We start from the raw sequence: 23,544 nt of genomic DNA, 5'->3' as shown, positions 1-23,544 counted from the left end.
CCGTGCATCTCTCATCCACCCCCCGTGCATCTCTCATCCCCTCCGTGCATCTCTCATCCCCCCCGTGCATCTCTCACCCCCCCGTGCATCTCTCATCCACCCCCCGTGCATCTCTCACCCCCCCGTGCATCTCTCATCCCCCCCGTGCATCTCTCATCCCCCCCGTGCATCTCTCACCCCCCCGTGCATCTCTCATCCCCCCCGTGCATCTCTCACCCCCCCGTGCATCTCTCACCCCCCCGTGCATCTCTCATCTCTCCCCTCCCTCCCATGTGCATCTCTCATCTCTCCCCTCCCCCCATGTGCATCTCTCATCTCTCCCCTCCCCCCATGTGCATCTCTCATCTCTCCCCTCCCCCCATGTGGATCTCTCATCTCTCCCCTCCCCCCCATGTGGATCTCTCATCTCTCCCCTCCCCCATGTGCATCTCTCATCTCTCCCCTCCCCCCCATGTGGATCTCTCATCTCTCCCCTCCCCCATGTGCATCTCTCATCTCTCCCCTCCCCCATGTGCATCTCCCATTCCCCCCACTCCTAGTTAATTGTATTTAAAAAAAAATAAAACTTGTTATACTTACCCCCATGCGATCCCTGCAGAATCCTGGCGCTCGTCCAAATCGCTGACACCAGGTTCTCCTGACTTCCGGCCATGTGACGGCGCCGTCACATGACCGGAAGTCAGGGGAATCATGAAGGTGCTGCCGCAGCAGCGCAGCGCTAAGATGTCCCGGACCCGGCGCTTAGCATGCGGCCGGGGGCCCCATGAGGAGAGAGACGCACAAGAGGGGGGCTCCGAGGGGGCTCCTACCGGCCGGGCCCCATACTGGAGTCAGGGCAGTCATGCCCTGATGGCGGCCCTGCTGGAGGCTGGAGGGGCCCCCTCTCCCCGCAGACCGGCTGAAAAACCCCAACGGCCCGGTCCTGGTCCGCGGACCGGCGGTTGGGGACCTCTGCCTTAGGGGACTTGAATATGTGATCATCTGACACTGTCAGAGACTGATAGTGGCATTTAACATGTTAAAAGTTCCACCCCACATGCGCAGCACAGCCATAATCTGCTGGGAAAGATGTGGGCTTGGCTTGGGAACCCACATTAAAGTCAGTGAGCCGTAATAGGACATAGCTATATATTCTATTGCAGCAAGGGTTTAAGGATACCTTAGTTACTTTATCTTTCAAGAAATGCTGCCTTACAACGCACGTGTATTTTGATAATTTACTTCTTATCAAATCTAAAATCTGCAATGGTATATAGTAGCAGCAAGTGAATGCGATTTTAATTTTATTTTTTTCTGCATTATATTTACATTGTGAGATAACAGTGCATTTGAACAAGCACACGGCTCAGGAAAATGAGAGTGGTGATTAGAAGAACTCCTCTAGAAACTGTCAATGCTGTCTGCCCGGGGATTGTGATTCTACAAGACTGAGAATGAGGGGGAAGGAGGTGAGCAGCTAATTGCTACATAGAAATTAATAAGCTGGAGAGAGCTGACTGGTATGTTAGGAGTCAAACCCTCTCCTAGAATGTAACTACTCGACACACTTGACCAGGTGCAAGTGGCTCAGCTCTATGGAAACAAGCAGTACACTATGCAAGATGAAAGCTCTTATTGTAGGAGAATGATAGCAGATAGAAAAAGCAAGTCAATTGCAAATTTGATTCTTTTCATGCTGTCGAACTAAAGCAATTTAATAACATAAGAATACCCTGTTAAGAGAGAGTGGCACAGCGTTTATGATCTATAAAAAGAAAATAGAGCAAAGACATTCATAAATCTGGAGCAAGTGTAACGTATTTCCATAGTCAACAAACTCCATACAAGGTACACTACATGGAGAATTTGTTTAAGTCGGGCAATAGCTATGAGCCCTGATACTAAATATGGCCCAAGAGCGTGGAGAAGATGCACCCAGTACAATAGGATTACCAGGACGAGTGGCTATAATATGGTATATGGTTGACTTAGCACAGTACCAAATGACTTAATTAATGCAACTCATTATATGTTCATTATTAGAAAACTGTGAGAACCAAGAAAAGACACAACATAAAAACTAAAAACAATATATTTTATTACAGCAAAGGATGAATTTTATTTAGTATTTACAGAAGATTCTGTTGGTGCCAAAAGTAGACAAACCATAGCCTGCACACATGTAGCCTGCATATTAAACACAACAGCAACGTAAAATATATGGATAGTTAATGCAAAAGTGTTAAAAAAGGTTCCGACATGGCTCCCTATAGATATTTTGTTCAGTGTAATTGATTCAGGAAGGAAATGTATATACTGAAGCATTTTCATTGTGTTTCTGCATTGTTTTCTTGGATACAATGTTAGGATGGAGATGTCTTGTCAAGGGAATGTAAAATCCTTGCTTGTTGTGGGAAGGCTCTGGGAGTATTGCTGTGTAAGACTAGACTTTCTCCAGCAAGATTGCTTTAATGGTTAGACAAGTTCAACTTTGGCATTGGGATAAACAGCCACAACATCATATCCTTCCGGAGGCTTGACTCTCTCCTTGGCGTGAGTTTCGCAGTACAGCTGCTCCTCGATAAAGAAATAGCCTCTTTGTTTCAGGTTGAGGCCACAGTCATCACACATGAAGCATTCGGGATGATAGAGCTTGTCTCTCGCTTTGACTATAGTACCTCTGTACAATTAGGGAGAAAAAGCAACGTCTCACCATATAATCATACAAACATAGCTGTATAAAGGACAATTACAAGTGCTAAAGTGGCTTGCTGCTTGAAAAGAAAGAGCACTATTGCTAAAGAAAGAAGTGGGTCCTCCATGCTGTTACTTGTTTCTGACATAGTACTCCTCCACCTTCCCATTCCTTGTAGGAGAGAATCATGGCATATGTCTTTACAATTTCTTCCCTCAACTAACTTGTTCATTGTGGCAGTAGATAAGGGAAGACCTAAGCAAGGTCAGAAAGACCTAATAAAGGAGACAGGCTAGCCTGTGCCCCTCTTTAATACTGGGTGCCTTAGTGAAATTTGCATCCCTTTAAGACAGCCATACATATGAGATAAATGTTGGCCAAACTTACTGATTTCAGTGGGACTGGCCAGTTATCCAGTGAGAGTTGGTGGCCCGACTCTAAGGCATGTTGAATTTCAACATGCCGATGGATTATTTCCTAAGGGAGATAAGCCACTGCCAGAAGTATCTGGCAGCAGCTTATTCCTCTTCCAATTGAAAATTCATGCACCCTCAGCACATATAGGTAAATGAGGCAGTATTGTTGCTGGCTGAGTTAGCAAATTCGGCTATTTAATCAGGATGGCAAGTTTTATTTTTTTTTATCCATGAAAAGTGATTTCTGTATCTTGAGTTTATTTGTCTTACATAATTCCAAACTGCACCTTCTACATACTGAAGTATCTCTCAAGAACCAGTGTCACTTCTGTACTGTTCTGTCAAGAAAACAAGAGATGCAGATACAGTACAAAAGCAAATGACACCTTTTGGACTTTGAGAAAACCATACATTATGTATAAAAAATTGCAAGATTTTACTAGGTTACTGTTTGTAGTTTAGCATATGTATATACAGTATATGTTTGTGCCATTTAATCCAGGTGTATTCTCCAGTTAACTCCTATCAGATACAGTTCACGAATACAATAGTCTAATACATTTATACATGAGCCCCAAAACAATTACCGTATATATGGAAAGTACAACACAGCACTGTAGAGAATCTCTATGGTAAGCAGAAAATTTGCCTTAAAGTTATTTTTGTTCCTTACACAATCCCGTTCCCACATCTGGTGCATTCTGGAAGCATCTGTAATCCAGTCAGCGGACTGCTCAGTTTAGACACAGGAGACTTGACATTCCTGGAGCTGGCCGGCTTCTCTGGCTTTTCACCTGCCAAGTATAAAAATAGTATATCAGATTTGTGCAGAGAATTCTGCCCAAACCTCTAATAAACAGACTGGAACTGACTTTAACATGGCGGCACATAGACAAATCAGACGTATCTGAAACCACCTCTCGAAGGTTTGCTCTGGGCTCCTAACAGAAATTTGGAAGATTTTTCTGTCCTGGATCAGCTCTTCTTGTCTGTAAAATTTTGCGAGTTGGATGAAAACATGAGAGATCCAAAAAATATGTTGGGGTTATTAAACTTTGAGACATAGACGGGCTATAATGATAATGGATGATTTATGCCAGGCAAAGAATATTTCTATTAAAGATACACTACTTCTCTGATGTATTGAAATTACCAGAGTCAATACCACGGCCAGAAGAAGCAGTCCAATAACAGAGAATCTGAATTTCCTCCAAGAGTGAGTAATCTACAGGGCACATGTATGGTGGTGTATAGACTGCACATGAGATACACTAAGATCTAGGTCATATATTACAGTTGTCTTGCTTTACTGACAATGCATTTATACATTGCAGCTTTGGTATGTGTTGTTTTCTTTTATCCCTGAAAAGAGAGTGCATGGATTTATATTTCATCTCTTTTATTTGGATTTAATCCCAGTTTTTCAGTGTTTTTTGATATCAGGTAAAAAACTGCACTAAAATGTCACATTATGCAAGTAGCCTTAGGTCTTATTTATTGGTTAAGGCATTCAGAATTACAGCGGAAATACATCACACAAGCAGGGCCATGGGCCACATTGATTGCGACACTGTTAACAGTATCGTTTCGGTCAATAGGAGACCTTCATCAGTGTGCGGATTGCCCAGGACAATGAACTTTAACCAGCAGATCAGTGTACAGTGAGAAAAGCGGTATCCACTGCTGGTAGCAGGAGATAGGCACCTCTCTCCTGCTACCAGGGGTGGATACCGCGGTTCTCACTCTACGCTGATCTCCTGGTTGGGCTACGGTCACACTATCAGTATTTGACATCAGCATTTGTAAGCCAAAACCAGGAGTGGGTGATAAATACAGAAGCGGTGACATGTTTCTGTTATGCTTTTCATCTGATTGTTCCTCACCTGGTTTTAGCTTACAGTATCGGCGTCCTCAGGACACTGTTACTGTTAACAACTGTGCTGGAATACGGAGCCGGCAGCCCAGTGGTTCATCACTTACTCCAGCTGTCGCCACGCAGAGTGCATTGGTTACCGTGATGACGCGCCGCTCGCGTCCACTTCAAGTCACGATTGAAGAAGACATGGCGGCTGTGGTCGAAAGGAAGCCTGGATATGGTGAGTATAATTTTTTTTGTGGGCTGTGGTGATATCATACTGTATGTGGGGCTGTGGGGGACCATCACACTGTGTTGGAGCAATCGTACTGTTTTGGGGTGTTGTGGGGGAACCATTATACTGTGTGGGGATTATCACACTGTGGGGAGACCATTGTACTGTGTGTGGGGAGGCTGTGGGGGGATCATCATACTGTGTGGAGGTTGGGTGTGGGGCAATCATCATATTGTGTGGGTGTGGTGGTGCTGTCGGGGAACATTATACTTTGTGGAGCTTGGGAGGAGGGTCGATCATACTGTGTCTGTGGGGTAGCTGTAGGACAACTATCATATTGTGTGGATGTGGTGGAGCTGCGAGGGGACCATTATACTGTGTGAGTGGGGAGCTGTGGGAGGACCAATATGCTGTGGTGACCATCGTACTGTGGGGGGAGGTGAGAGCTCTGGGGGGGACCATCATACTGTGTGGGAGGGCTGTGGAGCACATCATACTGTGTGGGGGGGAGGCTGTGGAGTGCACAAATAAGCTATGTGGCCAATATACAAACCAATAAACATACGTGATGCATCAGCACATTGTGAATAAATACTAATGAATAATTAAAGAATTAATGTATCATTAAGTAATTAATGAATACATGAACTCCACTATTGCTGAAAACATTAAAAACCCAAGGTACTTAGCGTTTTTTGATCAAAGAGCACAAAAGCCATCCATCATTGTCAAGATGTACCTAAATATGGATGGTCCCTATCACAAATGTCCAACCCCTCCATGTGCCGCGCCTAATGAATCCATAAACGGCATTATTGCTGAAAATGCTAAAAAAAAAACGTATTTGTGCACCTGTGCATTCATTTAATACAAAATGTGTGCGGGTCCTATTTTTTTTGTAGTACTGGTATTTTAAAGATGCACAGCAGGTCAGTTTACACAGCGTGAACAAAAAAAAAGCATAGTGGCCATGAGATTTCTGTGAATCCAATCTACTGTGTTGAAACTGTAAGACACTGCATTTTTTTTGTGCAGCGAAAATACGCACATCAAAAACTCACCAAAAACTAATTGTGGGAACTTGAACATATATTGCACTATTATTATGATGATTATTATTATATCTTGTATAATGGTATTATTGGAAATATATACAGTTGAAACCAGAAGTTTACATGCACTATATAAAAAGACACATACAGTTAGGCCCATATATATTTGGACAGAGACAACATTTTTCTAATTTTGGTTCTAGACATTACCACAATGAATTTTAAACAAAACAATTCAGATGCAGTTGAAGTTCAGACTTTCAGCTTTCATTTGAGGGTATCCACATGAAAATGGATTAAGGGTTTAGGAGTTTCAGCTCCTTAACATGTGCCATCCTCCCTTTGTTGGCAATGACTACCTGAAGTCTTGAACTCATGTACATCACCAGACGCTGTGTTTCCTCCTTTTTGATGCTCTGCCAGGCCTTCACTGCGGTGGTTTTCAGTTGCTGTTTGTTTGTGGGCCTTTCTGTCTGAAGTTTAGTCTTTAACAAGTGAAATGCATGCTCAATTGGGTTGAGATCAGGTGACTGACTTGACCAATCAAGAATATTCCACTTCTTTGCTTTAATAAACTCCTGGGTTGCTTTGGCTTTATGTTTTGGGTCATTGTCCATCTGTAGTATGAAACGATGACCAATCAGTTTGGCTGCATTTGGCTGGATCTGAGCACACAGTATGGCTCTGAATACATCAGAATTCATTCGGCTGCTTCTGTCCTGTGTCGTTACATCATCAATAAACACTAGTGACCCAGTGCCACTGGCAGCCATGCATGCCCAAGCCATCACACTGCCTCCGCCGTGTTTTACAGATGATGTTGTGTGCTTTGGATCATGAGCTGTACCATGCCTTCACCATACTTTTCTCTTTCCATCATTCTGATAGAGGTTGATCTTGGTTTCATCTGTCCAAAGAATGTTCTTCCAGAACTGTGCTGGCTTTTTTAGATGTTTTTTAGCAAAGTCCAGTCTAGCCTTTTTATTCTTGATGCTTATGAGTGGCTTGCACCGTGCAGTGAACCCTCTGTATTTACTTTCATGCAGTCTTCTCTTTATGGTAGATTTGGATATTGATACGCCTACCTCCTAGAGAGTGTTGTTCACTTGATTGGCTGTTGTGAAGGGGTTTCTCTTCACCATGGAGATTATTCTGCGATAATCCACCACTGTTGTCTTCCGTGGGCGCCAAGGTCTTTTTGCATTGATGAGTTCACCAATGCTTTCTTTCTTTCTCAGGATGTACCAACCTGTAGATTTTGCCACTCCTAATATTGTAGCAATTTCTCGGATGGGTTTTTTCTGTTTTTGCAGCTTAAGGATGGCTTTTTTCACCTGCATGGAGAGCTCCTTTGACCGCATGTTTACTTCACACCAATACCTTCCAAATGCAAGCACCACACCTCAAATCAACTCCAGGCCTTTTATCTGCTTAATTGAGAATGACATAACGAAGGGATTGCCCACACCGGTCCATGAAATAGCCTTGGAGTCAATTGTCCAATTACTTTTGGTCCCTTTAAAAACAGGGTGGCACATGTTAAGGAGCTGAAACTCCTAAACCCTTCATCCAATTTTAATGTGGATACCCTCAAATGAAAGCTGAAAGTCTGAACTTCAACTGCATCTGAATTGTTTTGTTTAAAATTCATTGTGGTAATGTCTAGAACCAAAATTAGAAAAATGTCCAAATATATATGGACCTAACTGTATGCATGTTTTTCTCGATATCTGAGAAAGTAAGTAATAAAAATGCCTTAAAACATTCTCTCTCTCTAATTATTCTGGCATTTGGCAAATATTAAAAATTATGGTAATCCTAATTGACCTAAATCGGGAAAGGTTTATTCTGATTTCATGTCAGATATTGAGAAAAACATGTATGTGTCTTTTTATATAGTGTATGTAAACTTCTGGTTTTAACTGTATCTTGCAGTAAATATTGATTTCCTCCAGGTAGAGTAATATTAGTAATAGAGACCCCAATCTGGGGAAGGAGTGGGCAGCCTGAACCTGTGTGCTTTGAAATGCCAGTCCCAGCCCATCCTTTACCACAAGGATATGATATAAGTCGTGATGTAGTAAGTCACGTTATGCCCCCCAAACTATATGTTTTCACAATTTTTAAATGCGCAGATGGGATTTCTTTTGTAAACATTTCCATCAAAAATTTCATGTGTTAACATGCCCTTATAAATCATGTTGCCACTAAAGCTGGCCAATATACTGAATTTCAGTCACCTGTTTTCTGAATGACTTTTTATTCATACATAGTCTGTGAAATGTGTTGCTTTGTAAGTCAAAGCAAAAAGTTAAAACAACAATTTCATCAATCTTTGTTGTGATCAGTGGCTTAATCTGGACTTCCACTTATGGGATGTAGCAATTTTTCAATTATGGCATTCATCAGATTATCTTTTTGACATATATCTGCCACTAGACAGTATCTGTCATACTTGTTAGTCCCCATGAAAAGTCGGCCTTAGAGGTTTGCAACTAGTGGGGGGAGAGATAGGAACCTGGCCATGGTTTCATCTATGCAATGTGAACCAAAACTGTATTCAGAGATTGCAGTGCAAACCACTAAATTTCTAGTCCTCCATAACAAGATAAAATATTGCTTCCTCAAGGTCTATCAGACTGAAATGATACTTATATCTCAAGACTAGGGTAGTTAAAGGGAATCTGGCAGCATGTTTTTACGAATAGAAGTAATTGTATGGCTGTAATCTCCCAATAAATCTCCTATTTTTTGTACAGATCCAATCGGCCAGTCATGGGAAATCTAACATTGAAGTCATATGCAAATCATAGTGACGTGCTCTAGGGGGTGTCAGTTCACTTCCAGCCTGATTTGCATATAACTTCTGAGTCAGATTTCTCATGTCTAGTACTTTGGATCTATACAAAAACAGGTATTATTTTTATCGGAAGACAAGGGCCTATACGGCTACACCACTACTGCCATAAGTCAAAACCTGACGACTGCTACCCTTTAAGAGGTGAATAATGACAACCAAGGAGTCTAAGGTAGTAAATACAAACCTCTCCAGTGGTCAAAAGCACGGATGGGTCTCAAGCTAGCTTTCCTGGCAGTCTACTGCAGTGCAGGCAATCTTGGTGGTCTAAGGTGGTTCATGCCAACATCCCGAGTGTTCTAAAATTGTGAATGGGTTTTTATAATATCTTGTGGATTTAGGATGACAAAGGATTTCAAATTGGCATCTTTGTCGTTCCAGGACTGTGATGAGATAATGTTAGCATCCCTGTTGGTCTAGGCTAGTAAAAGGAGTCTAGCAGATTTGAAACAGATAAAACAGTATTTTTTCAAAACTACAGCAAGAAACCCAGTAAGTGTTAAAATCAGGATCTCTCTGTATTATGCAGCTTTCATATGGGGCATCAAAAAGCTGTTGATTATCGTTAATGAAGAACCCCTGACAGTCGAGGCCGGTGAGGGGATTGCTATCCACCTGCACTCAACATGGAGGTTACAGCACCATGTGGGGAGATGACTGTGGACAGAAGCCTGGCTGGGCTGATGCACAATTTTAGCTCAGTAGTGCTTATAAATATATTGCATGGAAGTCATTAATGAAAATTAGTGCAGGTCACTTCACTTTGAAAAGCCAGAATGTAATTAGTTGCTGTGGTCTGCATACAAAAGATCCCTCCATGTTTGTACAGATGTGGACACACAGTAGATCTCTGTATTGCATAATAACATATTTTTATCAAGAGGAAGAGCCGCTTCTGTGTCCAACGTTTCCTATTAAGGATTATCTAGAATGTACTATGAGCTTCATCACAGGTTTGATGAATTGTTTCTATTCCTATTAAGAACAATATGAATGCGTCCTTGTGCCAGTGAAATAAATCAACATTTGCTCACCTGGACTCTGCATATCATCTGTATACTGCTTGAGATATACTTGGCTTTAATAATAGTTCAGTTCATATTAATTTACTGGCAGGAAAACTAGGAGACAGCTTAGTTACAGTAACATATGAACAGACATGCATGCCTCGAGCACTCTTTAAACAAAGGCAAGGCTCTGTACAAGGGTTACAAGTTTCCGAAATGAAAAAATAATTATTCATATTAGTAAGGATCGATGTAGTCACTGCTACAGACACAACATTTTGTGCTTGGGAATAGAACAACTTAGTGGCAATACTGTTATTAAACTTTTAAAAACAGGAGTGTTGGTAGTTGTTTTTAGCAATTACTAAAATGCAAAGTAAAAGACTCAAAGAGAAATGTAATTCAAATCAATATTTAGTGTGACCAGCCTTCACCTTCAAAACAGCATCAATTGCACACAGTTTTTGAAGCAACTTGGCAAGGAATTTGTTCCAAACATCTTGAAGACCTAACCACAGATCTTCAGTGGATGTAGGCTTGCGCAAATCTTTTTTCTTCATGTAATCCCAGACAAACTCAATGTTGAGATCAGGGCTCATCACTTCCAGAACTCCTTGTTCTTTATGTTACAGATAGGTCTTAATGGCAGTAACTATATGGTTTGGGGTTGTTGTCCTGCTACAGAATAAATTTGGAACCAGACGCCTCCCTGATGGTATTTTATGATGGATAAGTATCTATCTGTATTTCTCAGCATTGAGAACTCCATTAATCCTGACCAAATCCAGAACATTAGCTGAAATGCAGCCCCAAATTTACAAGAAACCTCCACCATGTTTCACTATTGCTTGCAAACACTCATTATTGTTTTACTCTCATACCCTTCGGCAAACAAACTGCTATAGCCAAATATTTCACATTTTGACGAATCAGTCCAGAGCACCTACTGCCATTTTTATGCACCACAGTTCCACTGTTTTCATGTACAACGGAGTCACTCGGCCTTGTTTACATGTCGAATATACAGGTGCATCTCACTAAATTGGAATTTCATCAAAGTTAATTTATTTCAGTTCTTCAATACAAAAAGTGAAACTCATATATAGAGTCATTACAAACAGAGTGATCTATTTCAAGTGTCTATTTCTGTTAAAGTTGATGATTATGGCTTACAGCCAATGAAAACACAAAAGTCATTATCTCAGTAAATTAGAATACTTTATAACAACAGCTTGAAAAATGTTTTTAAAATCTGAAATGTTGGCCTACTGAAATGTATGTTCAGTAAATGCACTCAATACTTGGTCGGGGCTCCTTTTGCATCAATTACTGCATCAATGCGGCGTGGCATGGAGGCGATCAGCCTGTGGCACGGCTGAGGTTTTATGGAAGCCCAGGTTGCTTTGATAGCAGCCTTCAGCTCGTCTGCATTGTTGGTTCTGGTGTCTCTCATCTTCCTCTTGGCAATACCCCATAGATTCTCTATAATAGATTCTCTATGGGGTTAAGGTCAGGCGAGTTTGCTGCCAATCAAGCACAGTAATACTGTTGTGTATAAACCAGGTATTGGTACTTTTGGCAGTGTGGACAGGTGCCAAGTCCTGCTGGAGAATGAAATTTCCATCTCCAAAAAGCTTGTTGGCAGAGGGAAGCATGAAGTGCTCTAAAATTTCCTGGTAGACGGCTGTGCTGACTTTGGTCTTGATAAAACACAGTGGACCTACACCAGCAGATGACATGGCTCCCCAAACCATCACTGATTGTGGAAACTTCACACTAGACCTCAAGCAGCTTGGATTGTGTGCCTCTCCACTCTTCCTCCAGACTCTGGAACCTTGATTTCCAAATAAAAATTGGAACTCTGGGACCTTGTGGAGTGTGTTAATGACTGCCTTCTGGACATCAGCAGTCTTCCCCATGATAGTGGAGCCTACTGAAACAGACTAAGGGACCTTTTTAAACACTTAGGAAGCCTTTGCAGGTGTTTTTTGTTAATTATTCTAATTTACTGAGGTAATGACTTTTGTGTTTTCATTGGCTGTAAGCCATAATCATCAACAGTAACAGAAATAAACACATGAAATAGATCACTCTATTTTTATACTTTATGATGATATTCTAATTTAGTGAGATGCACCTGTGTGTTTTTTGACTGCAGTTCTTCCATGAAGGCCACTAGTGGCCAGATTTCCCTGAACAGTATATAAGTATAACTGAGTCCCACTGGATGCTGCCAGCGTTGTGTTGATGACACTGCTGAACATCTTCTGATTATAAAGGGACGTAAGCATAATGTATCTTTTGTCTGCTGCACTAAGTTCCCTTGGTGTCACCGCATGGTTGGTTGGTGACCAGGTAACAGGGGCTCCTACCCTGTCCCTAACAGTAGGGGTAGCCCTAGCTCGCCCTTTTCCCCGGGATACCTCTGAAGGTGAGGATGCCGGGGCCTCTGCCCTCGCCCTAACTCCTGAATAGCCCTCTGTCTGTTATCCTCCTCCCAACCAGGGAAGAGGGTACTACTGTGCACCATAGAACACCACCCAACAAACAAGGCTACACAGACAGGGGTAAATAGAAAACTCCAGGCACACAAAATATTCACTCACATATAACAGAGGGAACCACCAGGGTGTGAAGGTAGGGGAATAAACCAAAATGGAAAAGAATATAGGAATTACCATGCGTACAAACCAAACAACAGTCTCTGATAATCCCGCCTACTCTCCTCATAATAACTGCTCTCCCTCTGTTAGCAATGCAGCAAAAGCTAGCTCTGACAAGGACTAAAATCAGAGCCCAGATTATAAAGGGAAAAGGAGTGGCTAACCGAGCTCAGCTGTGAGCACCAAGATTTCCAACATCTTCTGCAGAACAATGACCCCAAACACAAAGCAAATGTCATTCGAGAACTATCTTCAGCATAAAGAAAAACAAAGAGTCCTGAAAATGATGATATGGCTACACAAAGCCCTGATCTCAACATCATCAAGTCTCTTTGGGATTGCATGAAGAGACAGAATAATTTATACAACCCTAGATCCACATAAAATCTGTGGTTAGTAATCAAAAATGTTTGGAACAACCTCCATGCCGAGTTCCTTCAGAAACTGTGTGTGCAAATAAACATGGAAGAATAGATGCCGTTTTGTGGACAAAGGGTGATCACACCAAATACTGATTTGATTTTGATTTCTCTTTTGTTCATTCATTCTGCATTTTGTAAATGCATTTTTTTCGCACCTGCCTAGTTGAACAATAGTGTATATATCTACAGCTCAGTCTTTTCTTCTTCTAGATAAATACCATCTAGTTAAAGGGACATCTTTCTAAAGGCCTTATATACATTTAGATTGTCTTAGAAATGTTGGCTTGCTTACTAGTGACCTTTGCCTGTACTTTGTCTACAAGTCCATAATTCAAACTGAAGGTATATAATGAGATAATGGTTGGAAATGAACCAGCCAATCCATCTGGTGCTAAGCAAGACTTGCAGAAAGCATGCAATTGGGCATTTACAATTGAACGGCACAAGGAAACCATCAAACCCTCCTACGTGTTCTTGTCTATTGTTTTTGGAGAACTTGGCATCTGTGGCTGAAGTAAGATAACACAGAACCTTTCTCCAAGCAGTAGGGCTCCTTACTGGATACTGGCAGAAAGATGTAGAGACTGTTGATGTTGGCAGGGATTTTATTATCTCTATCTTTAATAGTAACAATAAAATATGTGGATCTTCCTGATCTATTAGATTTATTGGGGACTCTGTCCAATTTAGCAAACACCTGACTTTTTTTTTTTTCACTAAACTCAGCGTGCTTATGAAACGGTTAAGAACCTGCTTTAAGTTCATATTTCCTCATACAAAGATTGTTTCTTTTATATTTATTCACACTAGAAATAGGGCTAATTGCCTGTTCCTGTAATGGATAACTACTTGTGGAGCTGTAGTTACATAACCCATTCTCAGCTCTCAGAGCACAACTGAATTAGCATACCTACACTTTTCCAGTTTTATCCCTATGATTTCTTTCCTATTTCCACTCATGAATGTCATTCTTTTTTTCTTTGTATTGTTCAAATTGAAGGTATAAAATTATGCATGTATTATTTAGAGGTATATTATTAGGGGTTTCCAGAACAGCCTATGAGGTGCAAATTCTTAATAGATTTATTCTTCTCTTATGAACCAAAAAGGTCCTTTTGGGGCTCCTATGCTCCAGAGCCGTGGTGAGACTGCAGTATGATTAACAAAAAAAATATCTTGTAAAATTAATGACAAAAAAAACCCTTGAGTTTTTGGAAGTCTAGAACAAGTGTTTCTAGGTTTCCTGCACTCCTTGATTTTTTTTCAGAAGGATGTCCTCCAATGCTTTTTTTTTTCCTTTACGTGATTTCAATTGGCAGGCTGTGTCATCCCTTACTTTCCAGGTTTTTGTGTATATTTAGTTATTTTTTTTGCATTTTTTTACATATACTTGAGCTAGCTGATAAAGTGTCTTTTTTCTGTTAATAGACTCTGTGATTCGATTTGCGAGGGTCGGAAAAAATAAAACAAAGCCGCCACCATTTCACACACTTCGGAAGACTCAGAGAATGGGCTAATGACATAAGGTATGGCTGCCCGGGCTTCCTCATAATGCCCTGGAGCTATACATAGTCTAGCCCAGCCAGTCAGGATAGACTTTCACAGCCAGTATAAACAATTGGGGCAGGCTGCACAGCACTATTTTAGGCTTTTCCATTGTAGGGATAGGAGGTCAGAGTGCCCAGCTCATTCCACATAGGGAGACAAAAAAAGACCTAATCTGATTGTATGTGTGTAAATAAAACTGGAAAGACAATCAGCGCAAAAGGGTCTTATCCGGATTATAATGGAAAAAGTAAAATGGGATTTGCTCAGCTGCAGAGGTTGTGACAGTCACAATCCCTTTGTTAACTTGTATGAAACCGGCTGCTGAAGATCAACAAAAAACATTGTTGTTTGTCCTTACGAAGCGGTATGATTACCTCGAAACGCGTTGACAAATAGAAACGCATTCATTCCGCATCTGGTCTCTTATCATATATTGGATCCTTGGCTGTATGGGTTTACATCCACTTTCATCTTCAAGTTTATACCCTATTCTGATTGTAGTGTACTACTACAATGATGAATCACATTGAAAATGGGAGTCATAGTCTAATTTTGTGAATAATAATCCAAAGTTTCAAATGATATAGGGAAGTGTTTTACCTGCATAGTTAGCGTTACTATGAATTGATTGATCTGTGATATATTGCACCTATATAGTACCTAAATAACAGACTTTTTTTTATTCTTCACACAATACAAATAAGGAGGGCACTATTAAACCCCTCATAGCTATTTTTCCTACTAAACCAAAATACTGAAACAAAGTCTTGTGTCACAGAAATAATTGTGCTTACTACATTGTGAGGCGGGCAAGCCATAATTTACAAAAAAAGACAAAAAAAATCTCTGAATCCAGAAATTTAAATTCAACTATCTACCTCACAAAGTAAGTGTGTTGTAAAACAAAAAAATATATACATATTTTTGTAACAGTCCAATATTAGGCCCATACACTCCACCCACATAGCTGTTGGTTACCATCAGGTACCATCTAGTTTACCCTATTCAGATATTAATGTCCAAAAGACCATAACCTAAGTCCTAGGAGATCTGAGAGTGTTACATACTTATTTATTGGTCAATTAGAGGCTTTCCAGCATTGCGATTCACGGTCGTAATTTACATTTTTTGGGAAAATATGGGAAAGCTGGCGAATATGAAACGATTCACCCAAGCTAGTTAGGGTCTATAGTATTTTAAGTATTTTACAAGATGATGACAAATATTTTTTTTTATGTTTTTTTCATTTTGATCTAGCTGTTCTTTACTAATGTAGCAACCTCACAACATATTTTGGTTGTGCATCTTTTTAGTTTTATAGTAAATATTCCTTTTCTGACTTTATACATTAATTTAGTATCCATTGTTATCATATGGTTTCCTTGTTTTGTAAATTCAATACAAAATTTATAAAACATAAAGCCATATTTTCTTTGATTAGCCATGCGAAATTAAGTAGACTAAAGAACTCTACGTCATCTAAATGATATATAATTCACAGTTATTTTCAGTCTCCAATTCTTGTGTCTCAAGCTTACCATTCTTTAGTTCCCCCTCCCTGTGCAGACTTTTCCCTGCTCTTCTGTAACTCATTAACCTAATATATAATGTAGCATGAGTGAAGTGCCTGTTACAGGACCAGCAGGTCATGTATCCTGCTTTAGGAGCTTAATTCAGCCATGTTAGATGTAAAATGTTTATTAATGATGAGATAACTTTCAAGTCAACATTTCAGCCTATACTGCGCCACAACCAACACTATCAAGAAACTTTAAAAAGTCTACAAAAATACTAGGGAGGAAAAAATGCAGCAATGTATACATCACTGGTAGAGACATGTACACTAAGGAGCTTAGACTTCGAAGAGTGAGCCTGGACTTCTTATTTAACTTTGGCGGTTATAAGTCCGCACAATAGACAATATATATATATTTTTTCAGATTCATCATGGAAAAGTTTAAAAAGGAAAATAAATAAAATAATTTTTAATGTGTCTCCTTAGGGATTAATAACTTCCTCTTACTGACAAAACTCATAGGAGACCTTTAGGTTTTTAAGGTGGGGAAGCCATTTACCTCAAGGTGGAATTGGGATTACCAAGAAGGTACCAAAGAAAGCAATGCAGAAGAAGAGAGGAGAATACACACCATAGATGCAATTCAGAGAATAAGTATATCATGCAGCCTTCTACTTGAAAAGAAGATTGAAAATAAGCCTTTGTAGGATCAGGTCAAGTGTGTGTCAGTAACTCCTGCTGGGAAGATGAAAAAGCCCAAGAGAAGAGAAAATAGAGGTATGAATATATAACATTGTAGATAAGGATCAAGTATCTAACTGTACTTGGGAATGGTCTGAGACAAAAAGATTTGAAGCAGTTAAATACTTTTTATGCATTTATGAATCAACATCAATATATAAGAAAAGTCAATTCTAAAGAAGTGGATTAAATTGGTGGAGATTGTAGAGGTTATTGGACTTTTAAAAAGGGGATATAGAAGAGGATAAAAATTACTTTATAAAGCTGAGAGTATACTCAAAAAAGATTTGTTGTAAAATTGGAAAACGTTTGAGATTTTGGGAATTTAAGCTTTCAAATATTGGTCACCTAACAGTGGCAACTATATAATAACTTTCTAAGGATTTGAAAAAGCTGCTTATGTAGCACCCTGAGGACTCGGCTGCTACAGGGGTATTACACCTCAAGCCAGAGGTGTGGTATTCCACTCCCGGGTAAGGATGGAGTGTGGGACTGAGCTCAGATAGCTGCATACACTACATACATCCCATTTCCGGGGGACAGATCGACGGTACTCCCACCAATATATGTGCAGGTACGACAGTGTCTGTCCCTGGCTGGAGTGGGAGGGGGGTGGAACATCCCAGTAGTGTAGGGGCAGATAGGGGGAGCAGTCTGGGTAATGCTAGGAGCTCATTGGGTGCTGGTCACCTGAGCTCACACATAGAGGGAGTATATAAGGTGGGCACCATCTTAGAACAGGGTCAGTCAGTGAGAGTCTTTAGCCTGAGGAGCAGAGCAGAGGAGCTCAGCCAGGAGGGCTGACAGGGAGCTGTGGCTCCAGCTGGGCCCAGCTCCAGAGCAAGGCCTGCTGAGAGAGAGAGAGAGAGGAGTCAGAAGGACCCAGAGAGGAAAGAAGAAAGAACCCCAAGACCCCAGAATACAGACAGAAGGGTGAAGGGTTGGCACCCAGGGTACCGGATCCCAAGCTGGTGGAGGCCACTAATCCTCAGCCAGAGACCGGAGGTCGTGGGCAGGATCTGCCACGACCCTCACTAAATCCACTAGGAAGGCATACCAAGTATAGGGTCAGGGAACCCAGAAGAGGTGTACCCACCAAGAGACCCGAGGGAGCCGGACATAAGTGGATCCCTAGTGAGAACGGCCAGAAGAGAGGGAAAGTCAGACAGGAGCTCAGGACCACGCTCCAGAATTGCTTGGGGGTTGGCCGAGTCCAGGACCTGGTGGACGCAGCACGGCTCGGGTGGTCACTTCAGGCCAGAGTGACCATAAGAACACCCGTAAGTAAAAACCCCTGAACTGCACAGCCCGACTCTGAGTCTTCTTGCTTGATCATCCTGCACCTTCACAACCACCATCCTCTACATCTGACCCCCTGAGGCTATACCCCTCCCGTTGGGGGTTATACTACCACAGCTGCACACATACCAACAGCCTCAGCGGACCCTTCTGCAGCGGCGGCCTTTTGACCGCAAATCAACGGGTGGCGTAGTCGACATTAAGAACATTTAACAACATCTGTAAAGACTGCCACACACTGAGTTTGACACCCTGGGCACGGACCGGGTCGCCGCCACTCGGAGACTACAACCCCCATCTGATCCGGCTCCGGGTAATCCCCAAACAGCACTGGCCCAGGGGGCGCGTCAACTTTGGCGTAGTCGGCAGGATTTCGTTCCCGCAACCACCGGGTACTGCGTGCCTGAAGAAAAGTTCCAAATTTACCTCAAGAAGAAGTCTCCCGCCGGTTCCAGAGGGTCCCCGCCATGGGACGCCATCACGGATCGTTTCCCGCCGGTTGCCCGCCATCTGCAGCTTTTTCCCGCCATCCACGGAGTTTCCCGCCACTGGGAGACGATTCCCGCCATTTCCAGAAGATTTCCCGCCTTGGAAGAGCGGACGCCATTATGGGCGTGCCAGAGGGTGGCAAGAGGTCACCTCCCATCGTGGGCCAGGTCAAGGAATGGCGCCAAAAGCGGAAACCGCCCCCACCAACGGAGACTGTGATGCTGGAGATGTCCATCAGCGTGAGAGAACTGCTCCTGGAACTGACAATCACAAAGTTGCCCCGGGACCACCTTCAATGTGGGCGGAGACAGAACAAGAGAGCGAAGATGGGTGCAGCCTGGAGGAGTCTGGAGAGAGCGCACCCGGAGACAAGAAGTCTGGAGAGGACTCCGGAGGAGCCGTACCCGGAGATGGAGGGAGAGGCAGGCAGCACCGACCCAGTGGTCAGGAGCTTGTTGCAAGCGACAACCCCAGAAGGCCTGGTGGAGATCCTGGCACAGCTCCCCCGAGACCGGGAGCGTGCACAGACCACACTGGAGGGCTTGGCTCAGAGGATGGCCCGAGTGCAGCGGGACGTACTGGCCGCATGGAGCAGAGAGATGGCCCAGCAGGCTGGAACCCGCCAGCGAAGCACGCCACCCGAGATGAGGAGACAGACCGCCTCTGAGGATGGTGCAGGAGGAGTGAAGGCCGGAGACGGCGCCGAGGAGGGAGCTGAACAGATGGAGGCAGGTAAAGGGGACGTCACAACCCCGAGCCGAGAAACCGCGTGCCTGCCCCAGCTCCCCGTCGCAGAGCCCGAAATTCCCCCTGCCGTGCCCGTCGCTGCATCGTCACCGCTCCAGACAAGGCCTCAAGCAGAAGCCGCGGCCGCGACCCCTGTGACGTCACGCGCCTCAACCCTGAGCGCGGCAAAACAGGAAGCGCCACCGGCCTGGTCGCAAGGCCGAGTACCCCCGGGCGCCGCAGTGCCAACAGCGCCCTCTACCTCCACTGAGCCACCGGCCTGGTCGCTGGGCCAAGTAACCCCGGGCGCCGCCGTCTTCACGGTGCCCTTTACATTCAGGGTGCCCCAAGCCTGGTCGCAAGGCCTGGCGAACCCGGGCGCCGCCACCACCACCGCGCCCTCAACATCTAGAGTGCCGCACCTGGGTGAAAACCTATTTGCCCAGCATACGTGCCCGGATGGGCAGCCCTTTATATGGCCACCGGAGTACTACCAACTGGAACTCCAAAAAGCAAGGCCCCTGTGCGAGCCCCTGATTCCGGCTCCGAAGCCCGTTAAGAGGACCCCGCTCCCGCTGGAAGAAGCGCAGTTCGAGTGGGACCCCACCGGAGGAGACCTCATGGGGTTCACTCAGGAAACTCGGGCAGCCGCAGCGGAGCGTGCGGAGTGCTGCCGCCAGCAGTTGGCAGTCTTCGAGCAAGAACGGAGAGAGAGGCGGGTCCGTGAGCAGCGGCTGCAGGAACAGAGCGCAGGGCAGAAGAGCAGGACCAGGAGAGACCCCCGTGCAGCTCATGGTCCCCGTACCACCGGGACTGTGATAAAGTTTCAATTGCAGCACGGGTGGGGCTTCATAAGAGATCATCACACCCCCGGCGACGTCTTTGTCACCAGGAGAGATGTCGAGTCCCACCTACCGGAGGGACACAGAGGTCGTGACCTTTACCTGGGTGATGAGGTCACCTTCACCCGGCACCAATGTGCCAAAGGACCCTATGCCCTTCATGTACACCGACTGACAGAGAAAGAGCTGAGGTGTCAGGAGGAGCAAGAGGACCCGGACGGGTCTGAAGAATACAGGGAGGAAGCATCAGGAGGACGCCGCTACTAAAGTACGGTAAATGGAACTGTAAAATAGTTACCCGTGAAGGTACAATAACTGTTACCATTAAGGTCCCCGTTGGGACAAGTGTGAACTGTTCCAGTGTGTCCCATCTCCCCACAGGCTGAGGACTGTGAGCAGCCATCCCTTTTCCCCACTGGTCGAGGACTGAGAGCGGCCACCTTCCCTTGTATATAGTTGCGCTTTCTAAGGCGCCCCCTACCGGTTTTATAGGAAACTGTTGTTTTTACTACAAGAGACTGTTGCACTTTACCCGGTCACAAGTTGCACCGTGGCCGGAGGAACAAGAAAGTTTACAAAAATGTTTATTATGAAAAAGTTTTATGCTGATGATATATATATATAATGTTTTATATGTTTATGTTTTATGAAAAAAATTTGTATGTTTGTGGATGTTTTTATTCTCTTACAGCCCGAGGACGTGCTGTGATTTACCAGGGGGGAATGTAGCACCCTGAGGACTCGGCTGCTACAGGGGTATTACACCTCAAGCCAGAGGTGTGGTATTCCACTCCCGGGTAAGGATGGAGTGTGGGACTGAGCTCAGATAGCTGCATACACTACATACATCCCATTTCCGGGGGACAGATCGACGGTACTCCCACCAATATATGTGCAGGTACGACAGTGTCTGTCCCTGGCTGGAGTGGGAGGGGGGTGGAACATCCCAGTAGTGTAGGGGCAGACAGGGGGAGCAGTCTGGGTAATGCTAGGAGCTCATTGGGTGCTGGTCACCTGAGCTCACACATAGAGGGAGTATATAAGGTGGGCACCATCTTAGAACAGGGTCAGTCAGTGAGAGTCTTTAGCCTGAGGAGCAGAGCAGAGGAGCTCAGCCAGGAGGGCTGACAGGGAGCTGTGGCTCCGGCTGGGCCCAGCTCCAGAGCAAAGCCTGCTGAGAGAGAGAGAGAGAGGAGTCAGAAGGACCCAGAGAGGAAAGAAGAAAGAACCCCAAGACCCCAGAATACAGACAGAAGGGTGAAGGGTTGGCACCCAGGGTACCGGATCCCAAGCTGGTGGAGGCCACTAATCCTCAGCCAGAGACCGGAGGTCGTGGGCAGGATCTGCCACGACCCTCACTAAATCCACTAGGAAGGCATACCAAGTATAGGGTCAGGGAACCCAGAAGAGGTGTACCCACCAAGAGACCCGAGGGAGCCGGACATAAGTGGATCCCTAGTGAGAACGGCCAGAAGAGAGGGAAAGTCAGACAGGAGCTCAGGACCACGCTCCAGAATTGCTTGGGGGTTGGCCGAGTCCAGGACCTGGTGGACGCAGCACGGCTCGGGTGGTCACTTCAGGCCAGAGTGACCATAAGAACACCCGTAAGTAAAAACCCCTGAACTGCACAGCCCGACTCTGAGTCTTCTTGCTTGATCATCCTGCACCTTCACAACCACCATCCTCTACATCTGACCCCCTGAGGCTATACCCCTCCCGTTGGGGGTTATACTACCACAGCTGCACACATACCAACAGCCTCAGCGGACCCTTCTGCAGCGGCGGCCTTTTGACCGCAAATCAACGGGTGGCGTAGTCGACATTAAGAACATTTAACAACATCTGTAAAGACTGCCACACACTGAGCTTGACACCCTGGGCACGGACCGGGTCGCCGCCACTCGGAGACTACAACCCCCATCTGATCCGGCTCCGGGTAATCCCCAAACAGCACTGGCCCAGGGGGCGCGTCACTTACATGTTTACTAATCAGTGTCATTAATTCTCAGACATCACATATATTGGAATATAGTGATCACTTACGGTCTTGGCGATGAGTATATATTATGTACCAAACTTAGCTAACTTATACGTGGCAAATGGGTTTTCAAGGAGTTTAGTCACAGACTATCTATTGCTAAGGAAAACATAGAATAAACATTAAAGTTTCATTTTCATTTCAGATGAACTTGCAGCAGAACGTCTTGGCCTGCCTCTAGCTTCTCCCTCCATCAGTATTCAGTGAAGACTGATTTTGCCCATGAACTGAGAATGAAGAAGAAGACAGAGGCAGATTTCCCTGCTAAGATGTATTACAAAATTCCTTCACTTATAGATTTATAAAAAAAAACAAAAACAAAGTTACTCTTTAAATTATTTTTGACACAAATAGCTGTCTTGTTTTAACTCTTCTCAACTGATTTATGACCACATTAAAGTGCAGCTGAATTTTGGCATTGCCATAAATGTGCACAGTTTAGAAGAGTTTAGAAAAAGGCAGATAAAAGAGTTAGTAACTCCCAGGCTGAATAGACTCTACAAGCTAGCAAAAGACAGTGCAGCGCAGAGGCCATAGAAGGTCACAACACCGAAGAAAAATGCTGTAAGAAGCAATAAAAAGATCAAATCTATCCAAAATGGTATTAATAAAAATGCCGTCTCGCCCCGCATAAAATAAGTCCTCACACAGCTCCATCGACTGGAAAATGAAAACATTATGACTCTCAGAAAATGACGACACAATCAAAAAAGTTTTTTTCACTACTAAAAATTTTTTTTAAAAAACTTGATAAGTTTGTAATCGCCGTAAGTGTGCTGCTGCAGAGAATCATATTGCAAGGTCATTTTTACCAGACAATGTATCTTTTTAAAAACAATTCTCCAAAAACAATGTCAGAATTGCGTTTTTTTTACGTTTCGCCACACAATTTTTTGCCTGTTTTCCAGTACATTGTATGGTAAAATGAATGGTGTCAATGGTGTACAACTTGTCCTACAAAAAAACAAGCCCTCATATGTCTTTGTGGACAAAAAGTTATTGCTCTTGGAGGAAGGGGAGGAAAATGTAAAAATGGAAGTAGGCCATGTTGGGAAGGGGTTAATCAGTCTTTACCAATTGATCAGTCTGTGTTGTTGCTTGTACTATCTTCCTTGCTTCACCTGACTGCTTGATTCCAATACACTGTCAGCCATTTAATCAGTG

At 43.7% G+C, this 23,544-nt stretch overlaps 1 protein-coding gene across 3 annotated transcripts in view; it reads right to left on the bottom strand.

The window, feature by feature from the left end:
* Positions 1 to 2,060: 2,060 nt before the first annotated feature.
* PDLIM4 (PDZ and LIM domain 4) overlaps positions 2,061 to 23,544 on the bottom strand; it is a 226,998-nt gene continuing 205,514 nt past the window's right edge. For 2 of the 3 annotated variants that reach the window (XM_073651203.1, XM_073651204.1), the window contains 2 exons: positions 3,764 to 3,884; positions 2,061 to 2,659 (listed from right to left, as the gene is read on the bottom strand). In XM_073651203.1, coding sequence (XP_073507304.1) covers positions 2,455 to 2,659; positions 3,764 to 3,884 — 326 coding nt within the window. In that variant the 3' untranslated portion in view covers positions 2,061 to 2,454. Of the gene's footprint in view, positions 2,660 to 3,739; positions 3,885 to 23,544 lie in introns of all 3 variants that reach the window. The other variant, XM_073651205.1, reaches the window with a different exon arrangement.

Source organism: Phyllobates terribilis, unplaced genomic scaffold (genome assembly GCF_046119375.1).
Source record: "Phyllobates terribilis strain yellow unplaced genomic scaffold, ASM4611937v1 Scaffold_11__3_contigs__length_659146591, whole genome shotgun sequence".
In the NCBI taxonomy this organism is placed as follows: domain Eukaryota; kingdom Metazoa; phylum Chordata; class Amphibia; order Anura; family Dendrobatidae; genus Phyllobates; species Phyllobates terribilis.
This window is presented reverse-complemented; position numbering and strand designations above follow the sequence as displayed.